Below are 19,978 nucleotides of genomic sequence, written 5' to 3' on the forward strand. Positions count from 1 at the left end.
TCAGATCTTGTTTTATATTTAAAAAGTGATTCGTCTTTAGTTAACCAGCCTACCTTTAACCTCTGAGTTTGTCCCCCAGTAGCTGATGTCACGACAAAAAACTGAACAGCTTGGGTATGAAATGGCCTTAGGAGCCTTTCAGTGCAGCAGTGAAGTGTCTATTTAAACCTATTTCAGGTGAATAAGAAACCAGGGAATCCAGACCTATTTCCTAGGATTCAATCACTATTTATTAAAGAGAAATAAGTACACATCACAGACGGTTGAAATCTTAGCAGTCAAGTCAAATACAAATGTGTTTTGGAGCAGCCTACTGTAATTTGTTTCTGTAGGTCTCAAACAGACTCAAAAAAATTAGCAAATGGCTGGGACAAAATCTGCAGTCAGATTTGCACCATGCCAGATAACTGAACAGAATATGCTCTTCTTCTGTCATTCTCATCAGCATCACATTTACATAAACATTAAAAGCAAACTGAATTCTTTTTTCCGTCAGGAAAATGAAAGAGTGTTGTTAATACTTTAAATTATTGAAAATCTTAAGTCTTCTGTGCAGTCAGGTTTTCCTGCTGCTTCCTAAGAAAGTGAAAATGGGTGTTCCATCTAAAAGGACTCCATAAGATGTGTAGGCTTTAGCTGCTTAATTGCTTCATCCGTTTTGTCAGCTAATCTTGTACATAAAGTTGTTGCTGCAGAAATAGCTCCTTCAAACACATGCATTTGGCTGTAGATACAGATTACAAATAAATTCTGATGTAGCAATGGTCAGATGCTCATTGACCTCGGGTTGATAATGATTTTACAAACAACGTGGCATTTGGTGCACAGTCAGGAAACAGGCCACTAGGAGGGACTGCATGGAGTTGTTTACAGGATAGTAACTTTTCTCATCACCGTTCTTCTCCAGATACAGACACAGTAACCTGTTGTAGATGCATCCAAGAGAGAATTGCGTGACTGAGTTCTTTCCTTGGTGCTGCCGGAGACTTTCAATGAAATCTCAGCAGTTCCTGTAATTCTTTCCAGATTTAAGATTTTGATCTGTAAGAAAAAAAAAGTGCTTTTCATTTCTGTAAAGTTTTTTTTTTCTTTTTTTAAGTACTTGGGTGAAAAACATTCTATACTGTGATCATTAACCTGTAAAACATAAAACACCACCTTCCCACTCCCTGTTTTCTCCTCATTTTCCTTTTTGGAAGCAAAATGACAAGTGACATGTTTTTTAAATTATTTTTACTGTTATCTTTCTGGTGATGGAATTTTCAGTTTCACCATAACAAATTTCATGTTGAAAGCTGGCATTTCTGATAGTTGCAGGACTGTGGCCTGCTGGGACATGCATACACTCTCTACCATCGTGAGTTCTTTGTGTAATGCACCCTTACTGAACAAAACAATATCCTGAATGTTGTCTTTCTTTAGTAAGTTGTCTTTCTTTAGTAAGATGATGTGTTGCATTAGAAATGTTTGGTATTTTTTTCTTGTTTAAATTCACTGTCAACATTTCTAACAGCAGAGACATAGACGCTGTGCATGAAGAGTACAAGAAGAAACTGAAAGAGCAGGAAGCTTTCCACAGAAAACAAATCCAACAGCAGCAGATCTATGTTGAGGATTTAAAGCAGCAGATCCTCAGAGGACAGGTCAAAGCAGAGAGAGAACTGGAAAATGACCAAGCCCTCATCAACCAGCAGATCCTAGAAAGTAGGTACCTGCCTCTTCCTCTCTCTCGCATCCTCTTGATGTTTTTGTCCTACTTAGGCTTTGTATTGTGGTGGAAGGTTTTTTTGTTGCTATTTTGTTGGTTTTTTTTGTTGTTGTTTTTCTTTTTTTATAGCACAGTACTAGTTTCCTCCTACAATTATCTCTCCTTTGAGAACAATTATCAAGCTTTGATTAACAGGGCTTTGTAGAGCAACCAGCAGCACTGTTTAATTAGCTCTACATGTCATGACTGGGGTAGGCAGCACCAGCACGTTACTCCTCCTGTGGCACCAAGACTCTCATCTTCCCAGTTACTCCCCATCCTGCTTCTGTCTAGTTTTGCTCTGATCGTATCTGCAGTGCAGGTATGGTAACGTTTGTATAAAGTTGTGGTAATGTAGACAGAATCTGCTGTTGTATTTTACATTTTTCTTTCAATATTTCTGTGCTTTGTAGAATCGTAGAATGGCTTGAAAGGGACCTTAAAGGGGGTTGAAAGGGACCTTAAAGATCACCTTGTTTCAACCCCCCTGCCGTGGGCAGAGTTGCCATCCACTAACTAGATCAGACTGTCAGGGCCCCATCTAACCTGGCCCTGAATGCCTCCAGGGATGGGGCACCCACAGCTCTGGGCAACCCATTCCAGTGCCTCACCACCCTCTGAGAAAAAAATTCCTCCTAATATATAATCTAAATCTCCCCTCTTTTAGTTTAAAACCATTCCCCCTTGTCCTATCACTATCAGACTATATAAAAAGTCAGCCCCCCTCCTGTTTATAAGCTCCCTTTAAGTACTAGAAGGCCACAATGAGGTCTCCTTGGAGCCTTGTTTTTCCAGGCTGAACAAGCCCAGCTCCCTCAACTTGTTCTCAGAGGATAGGTGCTCCAGCCCTCTGATTATCTTCATGGCCTTCTCTGAACCTGCTCCAACAGCTTCACATCTGGGCAGCTGGGGTCCCCAGGCCTGGAAGCATTACTCAAGATTAGGGCAGGCCACCCCTCTTAATGCAGCCCAGGATGCAGTTGGGCTTCTGGGCTGCAAGCACACACTGTTAGTTTGCATCAAGCTTTTCAGCCATCAGAACCCACAAGTCCTTCTCCACAGGGCTGCTCTCAAGGAGTTCTCCTCCCAGTCTTTGCCCTTAGCTTTGTTGAACCTCATGAGGCTCTCATGAGACCTTTTCCAAAGCTTGTCCATGTCCCTTTGGATAGCATAGAAATTTTATCAACCAAACCACTCAGCTTAGTGTCAGCAAACTTGCTGAGGGTGCACTCAATCCCACTATGCAGGTGACTGATAAAGACATTGAAGAGTACCAGTCCCAAGATGGATTCCCTGGGGACACCAGTTGTTTCTTGGGACTGCAACATGTGTTGGTTGAGGTGCTCTGCCTGTGCATTCATCGATGATGTCACCTGTAACACAGTGCAGGCCTTGTTCACGTGCTTTTACTGAAGACTCATGACACAGGAGCAAACTGAATTTTCGGTCATGGCCTTGTGAGTTTTAAGCAATGAAAACAAAGAAAACATATCTGAGAAGTATGTGAGACACTGAAGTTCAGAGCTAAAATCCCAGCTGTAGTTAAGGGAAAGAGAATGCCACTGAGTTTTATATAACCAGTATTTCCACACACTCATTCTGAAAAAAAAAAAAAAAAAATAGAACAAGCAACCCTCCTCCCCTCAAGCACACAAACAAACAAAGAAGTGGAGTAGTACTTCTGCTGTTGTGGGATAATTTATTTGGCCACTGTAGGGATTATTGCCTTTTACCTTTTAAGGATACTGCTAAATCCTATAGCTAAACAATTCCTTCCTTCCTTATTTCTCAGTAAGATTATGTTGTGAAACACATTACAATTCATTTTAGGCTGAAGTTTTTGAGTGTTGCATCTGTCTGCATGTTCCAGATGGAAGTGGAATGAATTGATAAAAATGCTTGTTTTTGTCGAGATATTGATTGACTACATCAGGGACTACACATCTGTCAGTAATATATTGCATACACATTGTATAGGCCAAATTAAGCAAAGACGCTGTTCTGATCCTTAAGTGAAAGTAACTGGGTAAAATACTGGTGATATTGGTTTGACACAACTTTAGCTCTATGCTAACTATGCCATGAAAAGCTTGAAATATTTTGAAATCCCAGAATATTTGAAGATAAGGGATCTTTCAAAAGCTTAATGAAAAGCTAGCTCTCTAGCTGCCAAGAATCACTTTGAATTCAGATTTCACTGATACTGGTTTCTTTGTTCATCTCAGTGGGAGCCTAATTAACTCTGCAACCCTCTGACAGCCTCTTTTTCTCAGTTTGTCATTTTCTTCTGTCTTCCAGTTTGTTTTGTGGCCGCTCATGAGTTACTGTTAGCTAGGGAGAGACCTAATCTGGTAAACCTATGGAGATGTGTAGTGATATGTATTTATGGGAGATTCAACAGAAGAGAAACTAACTCTTAGATATGTAAACAGCCTGATTGGGATTAGAAAAGATATTAAGATGATTCTTGTCTGATCACTGGCATGGCTACTGTTTGTAATGTTGAGAATAGTTCTGATGCTCACAATTGCAGATCATACTACAAATTTAGAGGTATATTATAATCACTCTTATAAAATAATATGGGACATCATAGTGTTATGAAAGATTCTGAGAGCTCAGTCTGTTCACCTTGATCACAATAAAGCTTGGAAGTGATTTCATCAAAGTCTGTAAGTAGGAACAAGGCTTTGATAGTATGAAATAAAATATAGGAAGAAATTCTGTCATAGAAACTGAAGTGAGACAAATTAAGATTAAAACTAAGACGCAAGTTTTATTTACCCTAAAGATGATTGATTAGTGGTATTGCATGCTCCTTTGCTGATTTTTCTTGTTTTAACAAAACTGCATTAAAAGAAAGAGAGGCATGCTTTGGTTCAAAATAGGAGTTATTCCTAGGAAGTTCTATAGTGTTATGCAAGCATGCTAAAGACTAGATCAGTGATCAAATTTTGAATAGTGAATAGCTATGGCAAAAGGTGGAGCCACAGCATATTTGGAGAGGTGTTTGTTAGCATCAGTGGCTTCTGGCCCTGAGGGATGCTGCATTGCATGAAGACATACTTAGCAAGACTTGTCTTGGTGGGGTTGAACAGCCTCTTAAAGAGTTTATAGACAGATTTGGGAACATTTTAAACCTTAGGATGCTTTTGAGCACTGAAATAGGTAGTTATAGTGTTCTTCTAGTTGTCTTCTAATGAATGGTTTGATCCAAGTTTCTTGATAAGAAGAGTATGCCTATTGCAAAGGCACAGTTTCCATTTGGCAAAGCCTGCTACTTGTTCCTGGAATAATTTCTGAATGTTTGGAGGCTTCCTAGAGCCAAACTTATGCAGTTTACTGTCTCTAAATTATGCCAAACACAAGGAAGAGGTTAAAAGGAAAACTGTGGAGATGGGGAGTATCAGGGGGAGACTTAGTGTATGTAGGCAGTACAGAGCATCTCCAAAACATCTTTCATGAAACAGGACATGTTCTTTGCTCCTGTCTAGTTCCACAGTTTAGCTGTGCTTATATGAAGCTTAGCCAGACAGGCAGTTTTTGCAGCCAAATATAATTCTTTGCTTGGCAGCCCATCAGACTTCTTTTGCCTTATTTGCACCCTCTTTTTCTCAGCTCCTGACAGAGGCAAGTTTGTGAGTAGACATTAATTAGCATCTTAGAACTTTCAGGTCTATTACAGGGACACTTTCATCTGCCAAATATTCTGCTTGCTAGAAACATGCTGAAGAGGACAGATCTGGGAATAAAGAGTTGAGAAAACTCTTCTGTGTGTGAAGGTTAAGATGTTATTAAGAAAAAACAGGTCATGACTAAAATGCTTTCATTTTATCCATAGAGTAAACATACTTATCTATAAAGTATCGCTACTTCCGCGTGCATAGCTGCAGACACAAACTGAACAGGAGACTCCCTGAGGTGGGAATCACTAATGAAGTGTGTTTAATGAGATTTGTAGTCACCAAACAAGTGATGCTCGCAATGCTTAATCTACTAAAGATGGTTACATTTCTTCCATTAGGGAAGCTTCCACAGCCCCAAATTCCTTTCATGCGGCTCAGCTGTCATGCACAGGGCTCATTCACCACGTCAAATTCTGGTTTCCTAACTCCACGAAAAAGTAACTAAAGGTAGTTCCTTGGTGAGGGACTGCAACTAAGCAGATTGAAGCTAAGCCCAACCAAAATAGTGCTGCTAGGAAGATGAAAGTGCTTTGAAAAGCACCTGTCCTTTGAGAAATGCTCCATGTATGAAGGAACTTTGCATGTGGTTTTTATATTGCTTTTTCAGCTAATGATATTTTTCTTCCTCTGAGCAGCTGAGTATGCATATTTTCATAGCAGCATAAAAGTGAACAAAGTCTTTGAGAGAGCAGGTCCTCTTCTCGTCCTCTACTGCTTCCCTATTGACTGCAAAGATCAGATTCTCTGAATATTTAGAAAAGATTAAGAATCTTATCAAATAAGGCTAATCGATTGGCTTGTTAGAAAACCATATTTAGCATTTCTGAAATTTGAGGAACGTTCATAAAATGGGAGGATCTAACACTCTTTGGGAGTAGACTCCAGATTTTATAAAAAAGTATGCATTGATGGGTGATACGAGTTTGTCTTTTTTGGGTGTGTTCATCCTGGTAACTAATGGTTGTGTTGACTTCACTTGTATCCTTACTCTATGAGAGTTTTTGATTCAAGTACATTACATGCTAAAGTGCTTATATGCGAGGTACATGGGTTCCCACCAGGCATTTTTGCAAGTGCTCTGGAGCAGCCATAGTCAAAACAGGTGGCAGTTTTTGTGGATGTTGCTTCACCTCAGTCAGGCACCAGACAATGTTTGTGTTGACTGAGAAATTTCCATCTGGTGGGCTTAAAGAGGCTGGCAGAACTGCCCAGCAACTAGCTACTTGGAAGCTTCCTAGTAGCCTTTTCTTCAACCCACTTAGAAGGTTGCATGCCCATCCACAGGCCTGGTAGCTGGCAGCAGACCCCAGATAAGATGCACATCCTGACTTCAGTGGAGGGCGATCTAGCATCAAGTTTATAGAATTTGCCACCAGATTCTTCTGTGCTAAACACAAAATCCCTCATCATGAGTTTGGTTTCCTTCATTTTCAGCATGTGTAGATAAGTGAGAGGAAATAGTTAGCGGGTGGATTTTTTTGGTTCACTCAATTTTAGAGGAAAGGATAGGAGCAAACGTGCGCATAAAACAGTATTTGTCTTACAGCAGCTGTAAAACACTCAAACTCTTTGATGAGAAGTCAGCTACATTTTAATATTGCATTTTTTTTCACTAAACAGTACGAATTTATTTGCCAAAGCTCCTTAGCATGTGCATTAAATTCCATTTCCTTCATTACCATGAAGGTTAAAAGACTTTATCTACATCGGAATTCTGTTCTTAAATGGGTTCTCCAGGCTAATTGAATTAATGAACAATGTTTTTTCTATGATTTTTACTTCCTTTCAATCATTTTGTTTTAGACCAACAGTGGCTTATTAATGAGAGTAACCGACTGGCTGCCCTTCAGCAACAGCAGAGGGAATTTGCAGTGCAAACAGAATCTACGCTGTATGCAGAGGCTGAGGTACAGAGTAGCCTTGGTCTGGAGATCTCCCCTTCCCTGCTACAGCAGAACAAGAAGAGACTGGTGCAGCTGGAGCTCTTGAGAAGATACTCCTTAAAAAAGGCAGAAAGAAACATAAGACGGAAAAAGGTCAAATTCCAGCTGGAAAGGATAGTCAAGAAGCAGAAGTTATTGGAAGCTAAGCAAAACCTAGAGCAGCTGGAAGCTAACTGCTGGTTCAGTGAAGTTCATGTGAAACAATCCCCAGTCCCAAATGAAAATATTGCAGTACAGGCCTCTGTGGATCACCAGTTACTGAAGAGGAGGAGGTCACTGGGTTCAAGTAACTTACTACACAGTCAGCATTCGTTTTGTAAGCCCCATCTGCCCCAGGTACCCAGGTGAGTCAACATCTACCATTTCCTCTAAATTGTCAAATATAATTTAAATTCATGGTATTTTCACTGGCCACATATAATCCAGAATGCCTTTTGGTTTATTGAAACAGTCCTAAATCTTGTGATATCTCTTAGTATGTTGTATGTCACACTGGAACAGTTTGCTTTTTTGCTTGGATTTGTACAGTGAATTCCCAGCTTAGCTCTCTGACATGGTCTTTCTTGCCGTTTTTCCCTTTCCTCCATCAATCCTTTCTGCACTTCTTACCTCATTGTGATTGTTTTCCAGAGCTTGCTCAACTTTGTTCTTACCTTCTTCGCGTTGCTGGTAAATATTGTTTCTGTATTATTTTGTTGTGATTAAGATCAAACTATTCCTTCAAAATTCTCTTACTAGAATCATTCTGGCTTGGACTTTGAAATTGACTAACCTTTCTCAAGCCAAATACCTCACTACACAGCACTAAAATGTCAGGGTGCTAAGATGTCTATCACAGCATGGCTCCAGAGGCAGGAAATAGCTTCAGTCTGCTAAGTGAATTTCTGTGACTTAGAATCATCTTTTATTTTTAACACTTGCAGCTACTTGAGATTGTGGAGATTAAATACCAAGCTATACAATTTAGCATCAAGGTATTAATTTGTTGTTAGGATTGTTGCTTCGCATATCATTACTCTTAACTGCAAGATGTTACTAATATGGAAACATTAAGCATGTTATTTAAGGAAGTATTGGGCTTTATTCCTTCTTTATTTCCACAGCTGTTTGTTGAATGGGGAGACAATCTCAAAGTTATCTACCTCGCCAAATATTGATCAATGCTCTGAAGGTAATTCACCAGGGAAGTTTTCATCTGTGGAATACTGTTACAGAAAACTTAAAGACTTTTCCAGGAGAGATGACCTTAATGATGAGAAAGGTATCTCCTTTTTAGTACAGGTGCAGCTAACTGAAGAACAAAAAGCATCTTCATCTGGAAATAAAAAAGGAGCAGAAAGGGACTCTAATGATTCAGCTGTCATGGCTCATATCAACAAAAATGATCAAAAAATGGAAAAGCTGGATGACAGCCCAGGGCAGGCTGGTTGTCAAAAACAAAGCTCTAAAGGCTCCTCTCCTGATCATTTTAAGGAAAAAAATGAGCCTGAAACCTTTATTACAGGGACAAGAATGACAAAAGCAAAGGTGCTAGGAGATTTAAGTCAGCCTGCAAATAGCTGTCTAGAACAAAACAGAGCTCAGGTATCCAATAAAAAGACTAGAATGGATGTCAATGCAAAAGGCCATAGTTCTTCCCCAGAAAATTTTGTTAACAAATTGAAGAAAGCAGTAGTGTATGGAAATCTACCATCTGCACATCTAAACCAAGCAGCCAAGAATTTGAAGAGAGAGCCAACCTCAGCCTTGCAAAGTCATGAGAACTCATCAGTGGGACATCAAGAGTTTCTGATGGTGGCAACATCAGTTGGAAATCTCACTAAGATGAACACACAGGCACCACTCTCTTATATTGAAAAAAAATGGCATAGTGCTGAGCTGTTAAGTGCTGGAATGTCTAAAACAGCCACAGATGTGCTTGAGAACTGGCAAGAAGATGAGGAAAATGAGATTTCTGATACTGACAGTTCCTACTCTGTAGATTCACTCTCCTGTGCTTATGCAAAAGCTTTCACAGAGAAGATGAAGCAAGATGATTTCAACAGAAATAAATGTCTTGCCAACCCAGAAGATTCTGAGAGTGATGACAGTCAAATGTCACAAGACTCTCTGGTTGAAAAGGAAAATAAAGCCAAAAGGCAAAATAAAAGCCAGTTTCAGAAGTTAAAGGCCCAACACCAGCCCGCTAAGCTTCACAAAAGCAGATCTGAACACCGTGTTTCATCTTTAGTGACATCATATGCATCGCGTAGGAGACTGGGAGAGGCTGAAAGAAGCTTTTCTCTGGACAGCTTGGGTGATGGAGAAGATGTGCCAACAGAAGATCCAGTAGAGGAATCCAAATCTGATTCATCTGATGAAGTCCCAGCAGAGATTTTTTGGAAGTTACAAACTCCGAGACCACCAACTGTACAGACTGAGGAAGACCATGAGTCCAAGATCTGCAGCAGAGATACAGAAGGGACAAATTACAGTCTGAAGCTGAGTAGTTCCTTCTATTTGGACACTAAACAACAGCCTGCTTCCAGTAATGCTTGCAAGCAGTTTCTGAAGGATGCAAAAGTCTCTTTTGCAGAGCAAGAAAGGTCACTTGATGGAAGACTTTATTATGCAAGTGGAAATCCTTTGCTTACAACTGATGCTTGGTCATCCTGTGACTCAAAGATTGAAATCAACAGCCCCAAAATAACAGCACCTTCTTCCCATGAACATCTAGAATTTCAAGATGCTCGTTTCTATTCTTTGAGCAAACCAGAGGGTTGGCTGAAGAAGGATGATCTGAAACAGTCAGCTGCTGAAGTTTCTTTTGTTTCTGGCTCTAAGCAGATACACAGCATTACTCATTTATCACACAGTATAAAAGAAATAAACACACGTTTCTCCTCTGACACATCAGAAGTACCTTTACCAGAAACAACAACAGCTGCAAGCAGAGGTTTTGAGAGTGAGGAATGTACAAATGCAGATGAAAATTCTTCCTTGGAATCTCAAGACATAACGTCCTCATTCGTAAGTTCAGTAGGACCAAGCTCTTCTTTTGTTCGTATTTCAGTAAAACCTGATTATTATGAACATTCAAGGGCAAATCATCCTGAACAAGAACAAATAAATGAATTATCTACTTATAGGTCTACCACTGAATGCACACAAGCGTTCAGCTGTTTGGAAAGCTTCTCCACTGCAGACTGCTTGTCACCAGTACCCAGAAAAGAAGAGGATTCTCTCCCTACAACTCATCCAGAACTGCTGAAAGATCACAAGCTGAAAAAGCCACCTTTTGTTTCTGTGTTGCCCGTGCACATTTTGGAGCAGAGAAGTAGCTGTGTAGAATCAGATTTAGAAGATAATTTCCTCAGAACTATTGAAAAAGATGACCTAGATGATGACTGCAATAACTTGATGATAGAATCTAAGATAGCAGATTCAAACACTGGCAGTACATCTGTCGGTGCATCTGCTGCTGGGTCTTCTACAGGACTTGCCTATAATGTAGTCTCAGCACAGGCTTCTGCAGTAAAACAAGTACATTTTGGAAACTGTGTGCAGCTTTTTCCAAGAAGGGAAATACCAATGTATTGTGATGAGAGTTTCTTTCTCAGTGACTTAACAAATAAGAAGCGCTCCCCAGGAAGCACTCATGAGCATCAGGTATTGGCTGGACAAGGAGCAGAATCAGCTGTTGCACTAGGTCTCCTCAGACCTAGGGAGAGTAACTTGGAAGCCATGCAAGATACAGATTATGAACAAATACCTGCAGAAGCAGCAACTGTAGACACAGATCTTTCCTCACAGGAGATAACATATAAATTTAACCCTTTAGTTCTTGCTTACAGTGCAACGCCAATAGAGATATGTGAAAAAGAGAAAATCTGTATGGAAACAAGCACGGATAGCCTGTCAGAGATTGTGTCAGAGGTGCCTTCGTTCAGAGAGAAAGAAGAATATGAACCAAAGGGTGAAGACTTGTCTTCTTTAAATCATTATGAATTTAAAAGCAAACCTGTTTTAAAAAATTACTCCTATAAGCATTCACTAGCAGACAGTCCTGTAAGTTGCCTGTCCCAGCACATTTCAGAAAATTCTACGTTGTGCATTGACAATATAAGAGAAGAAAGCACTGAAAGCAAAGAACACAGTATGTTGAATTCTCAGGTTGTAGATCAGAAGGAGTTTTCATCCAAATATAAGAACCTACAGGTAAATGAAGTGAGTTATCTCACAGTGAATGTAAATGGGAAGGACACCGAGTCCTTCCCTGCTGCTATTTGTGAGAACGCAGGTGAATTGCTCCCAGAATCCAATTCAAGCATATTTTACAAAGCTTCACCAAAAGCTAATCTTTTTCAAAGTGCATCTGAGACTGAAAAGTATGATGCACTATTAGAGCATGTTACAATCATGAAAGGAGATTGTACTGCTACATCTAATCATACTATGGAAGTCAGTGTCAGAAAAAGTTCTGACATACATTCCAACTGTCTTTGTACGACATGCTCTTCAATATTAACAGGGGAGAAGAACAATATGTGTAAGATGACTGACAGTTCTGTGGAATCTGATGCAAATATTCTCTTGGAAACAAAAACAAAGAATAAATCCTTACTTGAATCAGGAGAAGAGAAAGAAGCCTTTTTCGAAAGTGATTTCCCAGAGGACATTTTGCTTGTTGAAGATCGTTTCAACTCAGAATTGGGAAGAGAACTTGAATACAACACAAATACACTAGATACTGTTTCTCAAGAGATTCTGTGTATAGATAAAGAATCCAAGTTTTTAAGAAACCCAGAAGCTGATCCAGAAGAAACTATGGTTCCTTATCAGAATACAAAAGCAAGCACTGAGGAAGAAAAGACAAAATTAAACAGTAGTGCAAACAACCTAGAAAAAAATGCACTGGAAATGATATCAAGAGAGATAGAAAGTGTACCTGACTACCCAGTAGCCAAAGTCCAAAATGTGACTGCAGATGGGAGCGGTGAGAATTTTAAAGGCATCAATCTATCTCAAAATCCAAAGAAACCCATTGATATCGTAACTTCTGAAGTTCACCTGACACTTGAAGAGGCAGAGAAAGATGAATTACAGGTAGTTAGCACCAGTGTAGAACACACTCAGGAGTCAAAAGCACTCATGCGTTCTGATAGCTTTTTCCAAAAAGAGGAAAGTGAGAAAATAATCAGTATTTATTCACCAGGGCTTTCTGTTTCTCCTCAAAGCTTGCCTTCAGCTATGTGTTCCCACAGAACTGATTTTACTCAGAATGCTCAAGGATTACCTGATAGGCAAGGAAGTACTTTAGAAAAAACTGAAAATGAAGAAAAAACAGATTCTGACAATTTAACTGAAACTTATATGCCGCATTGCTTGCCCCATGAAAACTTTGACCAGGAGAACAAGGTTAATGTGTGTGAAGTGACTGAGAGTGAAGAACAAGTCATCACAGCAAACACAGAGGGAGTGGTTATTACGAGTCAAGAAGACATGCACACAGATGAAAATGTTCTATTTACTGAAGAGTCTCCAGCTCTGCATCAGATGTACTGTAACAGAGACGATAAAGAGGAAATTTTAAATCAGTTTGAGATCCCTGAAAGATACCTTACACCTTCAGGACTAGGAGAGAACATACTGTCAGTAGATGATTCACAATACCACAATCCTCTTGAAATGAATGAAGATAGTGGCTCAGAGGACTCTGTTACAGATACAAGAAATACGGCTATGAAAGATATTGATGTATACGAATATTCAGTTGATGATAATATTAGTAATGATCAATATAAACTTGAAGACGAATCTAAAATTCTCCGCATTAAAGAGAACAGCCATGCGTATAGGAGTTGTTCAACACGATTTCCTGAGCATGGCATTTCAGAAAACTTGAACGTAAGTGTTGTTAGAAGACCTGATGTTTGTGGTCTGGATGCTATAGCCTTCAGAGTTGTTGACGAGAAAGTGCATTTGAAAGAAGTGGACAAAACAGACAAGCAGATGTTTTTGGAAAACAGAGAGGAAATAGAACTGATCGTTCTACAAAACCTGAATGAATTATTCCCTGAAAGCAAAGACAGCTGTCATGATGACAACAGATTAAATGAAATCTTAAGAGAAAGCCAGTGGGTGTCTACCAGCTTTTCTACGAATAATGGAGATAACAGCAAACAACAAAATTCACCAGCAACACTGAAGTCTACCGAAAACATCCAAGAAAGTTCAGTTAAAGACTCCCTGTGCCCATCTGTAAATCACCTTTTACGTCTTGAAGTAAGTGATGATGCCCATCTTGTTCAAGATGTTCCCACTGCATTGAAACATCATACAATACCATCTAATGGCAATGCTGGAACTGAAGCTGCTCTTCTGTACTATGAAACATTAATGGAGAATGAGGCCTCTGTTGGTACTCCTGATAAAACAGACAACAAAGAGGGAGCCAACAAAGCTCATTCTGATAAACTTCAAAGTAAAAATGAAGCTTTCCTGCAAAACAGGACCACACAGAACAGACAGGAGGAAGAACTCTTTGTACTTAGAAATGATTATTCTGCATCTGGGCAACCTGTCAATGAGAACAGCTTTTCTATGCCCTATGGAGTGGGCAGTCATGAATCTGAAACAGTTGTGCTTAAGCAAGGGGCAGAAGGAAATTCATTTTCCTCAGAAGAATTAGACTCCTCTGATGATATAATTCAGGATGTTAACTCACAGGAAGAACACCGTGTGGATTTAATGATTAACGAAATATCAAAAGGCTCCTTTAATTCCACAGAAAGAAAAGATCAAGAGGAAAAGGGTACCATAATGCCTGATGAGCTGCTCTTGAATAATTCAAGCCTGCTTTCCTCTTCAGAGAAAGAAGCAAGGGAAGATACGGGGGAGAAAACAAAGCATTCTTTCTTGGAAATCTCTTCTCAAAATATATTCCACAACTTTAATACAGCTCAGACAGAACTTCACTCAGAAAGTTCATCACAATGTGGTAACAAAGAGAAGTGCTTAAACACAGATTATGCTGTAACAAGCAGTAATAATGATAATGCAGGGTCTCCTGATATCAAGATATGCCAGCATGAGCCAAGACATAATCAGGGACGTGAGACTTCCAAAGATTGCTGTGTAGACTATCCAGAGATCACTGTTTCTGAGAACACTTCAACCCTTTCAGAAAGGCTTCTAAATTACAAGAGGAACTCTTGTACTTCTGAACATTCTGCTGCTCTCCTGAATAGCCCAAGATCATTTGCAAATTGCTTGAGTGACACCAGTGGAGACAAATGTAAAAATGATGCTGTTCACTCTGAAGAAACAAAATACTTTGAAAGTGAATCAACTGTTTTCGGTGCATCTGCAACTTTTCCTGATGTTTTGCAAAAAGGAGATGAAAGGGATGATAGTTCTGTAGTAACGGGGGCTACAGATGCTCAAAGTAGTAAACTTGCTGAAGAAACTGTGGGAACTGTTCAAGAGGGGAAAATAATTCAAGATTCTTTCCAGAATTGCAATGATACTAAAGAAAGTAAAATGCCTGAATACTTAGAACACTACAGTAACACTTCTAGTGTGACTATACCAGAATCAGGAGAGCCCACTTTTCAAAGCCTGGGAAAGATTGGCAGTAAAGAATCAAAGTGCACTCCATCCTACTTTGCAGAAAATACACCAAGTGATATGCTGCTTCAAAAATCCAAAAACGTAAGCGTTTTCAGTACTTGTTTACCTGATGACTCAAAATCTCTAACAGTTAGTCAGCTTGAAGACTCACTTCGAGACACCTTTTTGACTGAGCAGGTATCCTCTTGTTCTGCTGATGTGCACTCAGTAAAAGAAGACTTTCCCCAAGCATTTGCAGAAGTTAATCACCCATCCGTGAGAGCATTTTCAGAATCTTCTCTAATTTCAGATTTAGACTATGCTGAAACTGGCACGTGTGATAGATCACACACAAGTATATTAAAACATTCTCCACTTGCTGTTTTACAAATGCAAGACACTCAATCTGATAAGTCTGTGGTGTTTGATGAGCCTATACATGCTTCAGGAATTATTTTACTTTCTCTTGCAAAAGCAAACAGGCATTACCCAGTATCAGACACAAACTCTGCTTTGTGTGAGAATTCTGCTGTAGATATGGAACCTGTTTATGGAAGTAATTGTCAGCAATTTCACAATGATATCGAAGATGATCAGCATCACTGGAGCAAAGTTCCGGCACAGAAAGCTTGCACAGAACGTGCAGAGAAAGTGCCAGATGATAGTGAATCTCTGGTACTGTCATCAGTACCTCTTTGGGATACTGGAAGGTCAGTTCTGGTTAAAGAAGGGCAGATGAGAAAAGTACTTAACAGAAATGAGGAAGAATTGTATTCAAGTACTGAGGCTGAACATTTTGCAGTAAAGAAAAAACAAGGAAAAACAGTAGATAAAGAACCTCTTGAAAAGCAAACTAAGGTATCTTCAAATTCTACAAATGAATTAACAGAGGTTACAGTGCTGGAACGCCTCTATCCAGGAGATGTTAATGTGGATCCTGAACACACCTATGATTCATTTGGTCCAACATATCCCACAAACAGCAGAAGTGCTGATCCCAGACAACCATATCACTGTGTCTTGGGTTTTGAAAAAAGTCCTGTGGATCTGCAAGACGACTGTCAATATGTGCCTATGAGTGGTGACACAACAGGTGGAACAAATACAGATGATAGAAAAGAGATTTTACTTTGCAAAAATAACACAGGTTCAAATGTTCATACTGATGGATTTTCAACAGGAGATGATATAATGAAATCAGAAAGACTGAAATTTTCTTTAATGAATAATGAAAGTACCCCCTTAAAATTTTTACTGAAAAACCATGGTTTGCCTTCACAAGAATCTAAACTGGTGCAATTCAGGAGCAGAAGGCCATGTTCTACGACACATAATACAAAGAGCTGTAAAACTGAACAGAGACCTTATTTACAAAGTCATAGACTGTCAGCCCCAGCCATTGCTGTGTTCTCTGATTTAGATGATACTTTCAAAGCTTCATCTAAGGCAGATTCCTTGTTATATTCTGCATCTAGATCACTACAAGATTTAAATATGAGTGTGGAGCCTCCATCACCAACTGAAGATGATCTTCATGTAATTGAAACGCCTTCAAAGCAGGAATCAAGGAACATTCTGCAGGTTAAATGTAAACCTAGATTTCAGCAAAGAATGACACAAACTAAGAAGATTGCAAACTGTGATCCAAAGAATTTACAAAATTATGCAGCAAGAACCCAAGGTAGCCAGTCCTCAAAAGACAGTACTGCTCATTCTCCATCATCTTTACTGCCCACAGCTCACAGTTCTGTGGGCGCGAAAGAAAATATCCATTCAAAGAGCAGTTCTGTAGCTCAGTGTAGTGAAGGGAGAGTTGAAGAAGCTGGGTACCGGCCAGGAACAGATTTATTTTTGCAAGACAATAAAGATGCAATGCATTTTAGTTCAAGTGATATCAACCCATACATTCATCCATGGCAACAAGATGAATCGTGCAAGATTGGCTGGAAGCAGTATGTGTTTGGAAGTGCAAGTGATGTCTCTTGCCATCAAATGCCTTTAAACCTGGATAATCGTAAAGTTACAAGATGTTCTAGTGTGGACAATGGATTGAATTCTCAAAATTCTCCTTTTCATTCTCATCTCAGTTCGTATGCTACAGCAAAAGTTTTATCAAGCACTTTAAGCAGCATTGAAGGTCTTCAAGGATGGGACAATGCCAAACCAGGCTTTGAATCCACATACTCAAGTGACAGTAACAAGCAGTATAGCAATGTGTCCATTGAAACACTGGAAACGAATCCAGAAAATGACGCTGCTGAACTTAAGAATCCTTCTGCACAACCTGGTAACTCTTCAGTGCAGGTTGATGAAATTGTATTGTTATATCCTTCTGAGTCAGAAAGGTCTTCCAAAAAATCACCAGGGATTACCTGCGAGCAGGGAACACAAACAGTGGCTACAGCAAGGTATAAAAGGCAGAGAAGACACCAGAGAAGCTACACGGATGTTTCTGCAAGAAGGCAGGAAACAAACAGGGATTTATTTCAGCAACATTCTTCTTGGACAAGTATGCAGAACCTGTCCATGCATCTGTCACAGCTTATTCAGAACACTTCGGAGCTGTTAGGAAACCTCTCCCAACAAAATATTATAGATAACGAACAGAATATCAAAATCTACCAAAGAAGAATTGAAGAGGGTGCAAAAGCTACTAGTACTAGATCAGATAGCTGCACTCAGACTACAGCAGACGTAGGCACTCAGACTGAGACTTTGGAAGAATCTCAAAGCAAACATGAAGAAAAACGAGTGCAGACAAAATTAGAAAATGAACTGAGGGCAGCTAAAACAGTAAACTGCAGTTTCAATGGAATCGGTGCAGATACAGTAGATAAGGTTCCCAAAAGGAAGGAGAAAACATTCTCTCTGGAAGAAAGAGCACTAGAAGGAACAGAGATGAGAAATCTGGGCAGTGCTGACTTCCATGACAGCCTTGACAGCATTTTGGAAGATTCCTTTATGCGCCTGCCTCTCTTACACAGAACCTCCATCCCTACCTTAGATTTTCAAAAACCATCATTAAATGCACAGCAGAATATTGCTTCTGCTGATGCCAGAGTTTCATCCATCACATCCTCTTCAGTGAGTTCAGGGCAAGATGATTCTTCATGCACTGTAGTTAGCAGCCCTACTAGTAGCACCTTTCAATCTCCATCGTCTTATGCTCAGGATAAAAGAAGTGTCAATGAGCTAGAGGTTCCAGCAGAAAGAAAACTTCGTTACAAAAATACTCTGTTGGTGGATAGGGCCTCTTCCCCTATTCTTACTCTTAGTGCTAGTCCCAAAAGCCAGAATGCTTTTAGTAAGCCTGACTGCCTTATTAAGGAACCCTTGGGATCTTCCAGTGATGCTTCAAGCCCCCTTCACAGTCAGAGAAAGCAAAGGTCAGGTCCACACTCTGGCATGGAACCTCACGTGGACAGTTTTTCACAGACTGAAACAGACAGCGAATGCAGCATTTCTAGAGACAGCAAGGGTATAAGAAGTACGTCCGGAAGTTTCTTAGATAAAAAAGCAGCCAAAAAGCTTTTAGTAAAGGATGGCTCAAAATCCGTGGAACAAAAGCACAGACTCACTGTTGGCACACACACTACAATTTGTGCAAAACGACTGTACCACTCCAGCAGCACATTAGAGGTCTCTGGCCACACAGAGTTTTTAACAGATGATGTTAGAGACCGCAGTCCGCTGGCGCGTTCGCTTCATTGTACGTATGTCACGAGGGGAGGAAGATCTGTGCTGGGTGGAATCAGACATGAGAGTTATGTGGGGAATTCTGATACTGCTCTGATTCACAACCACTCACCTCCAGATTCTGACTTACTCTTTAATCCAAAACGTAGTGCCGCTTGTTCAAGTCAGGCAAATGTTAACAAGTCCCCAGAACCTCTGGTAGGAGCAGCTTCTCTACAGTTTCATGATTTCTGGAAAAATGAAAACAGCTGCTCTCTCCTCTCTGATGTGAGTGATGCACACGTTTCCTTACGAAATGACAATACAAATTCTGTCGCTGAAACGGAATGTGACACTGAAATCCCTCTGAAGAAAGGTACTTCTTTAGCGACGCCTTTCAGGCCTCGGAGCTACAGTCTTCGCGACTTACCCATACACAACAAGTTTAGCAACTGGTGTGGTGTTAAGGGCAGTCCTCCACCTTCATCGCTCAGCTTGAGTGGCAGCGCAACTGACCTGCACAGCCAGGCAGAAAGTAAGCCTGGAAGCCAACAAGCAGTGGAAATCGAAGGGAAATCCCAACTTTGGGGCAGCAGAAGCAGAGAGATTGAGAGACTTCAGAGAGAGCGTGCTCAGATTATGTCTGGCATACACCTGGATCTGCACCAGCATCCCCTTACTGTGGAACTGACTGAGGCAAAGCTGAACTATGGCATTGGCGAAACGGATGCGCTGCTGAGGGTTCTGCAGAGCGGAACTGCAGACGACTTGACGGCGGTTCCAGTAAAGCAGCAGCTCTATGAAAGGTAAATAGCTTGAAGTGGTTCTGTGCTAAGTATTTCGAATAGACTTCCCGTACAGCTTCATGCAATGTAAATAAAGAGCACTTGATCGCTTGGTCACACAATATGTGAAGAGGTACAGTTTTACACTTACATGTAGTTAAGTAATGATTTAAGAGAAAATGTTGGGGTTATTTAAGGAAATAGGGGCAAGTGTAATTCAAATCTAGCATCACCTCATTCTTATAATTTCTAGTTACTGTGAGAGTGATCATGTGTTGCCTGGTGACCATGACAGTGTATTTCATAGGTTTGTTGCGGCGTAAAAATAATCCATGCATCTTGATTATGCATCTCGTGCTTCTCTGAACAAATGCTGCCATAGGAGAAAAAAAGAAAGAAACAAAAAAAAAAACCCCATGAAACTATGCTATATGAATTATAAAAAAATCTATACCCTAAATGCTAGTGATTGGATTACAGGACTGTTTGGGAAGTTGCTGTAACTAGAATGATTAGGAGGAGCTGTGTTCATCTCCTTCCTCAGTTCTCCCT

At 40.1% G+C, this 19,978-nt stretch overlaps 1 protein-coding gene across 7 annotated transcripts in view; it reads left to right on the plus strand.

The window, feature by feature from the left end:
- Positions 1 to 19,978, plus strand: part of STARD9 (StAR related lipid transfer domain containing 9) — a 102,976-nt gene that overhangs the window by 74,646 nt on the left and 8,352 nt on the right. For 6 of the 7 annotated variants that reach the window (XM_021401261.1, XM_021401262.1, XM_021401263.1 and 3 more), the window contains 3 exons: positions 1,514 to 1,704; positions 7,237 to 7,720; positions 8,480 to 19,447. In XM_021401261.1, coding sequence (XP_021256936.1) covers positions 1,514 to 1,704; positions 7,237 to 7,720; positions 8,480 to 19,447 — 11,643 coding nt within the window. The remainder of the gene's footprint in view (positions 1 to 1,513; positions 1,705 to 7,236; positions 7,721 to 8,479; positions 19,448 to 19,978) is intronic. The other variant, XM_021401264.1, reaches the window with a different exon arrangement.

Source organism: Numida meleagris, chromosome 6 (assembly GCF_002078875.1).
Source record: "Numida meleagris isolate 19003 breed g44 Domestic line chromosome 6, NumMel1.0, whole genome shotgun sequence".
NCBI lineage: Eukaryota > Metazoa > Chordata > Aves > Galliformes > Numididae > Numida > Numida meleagris.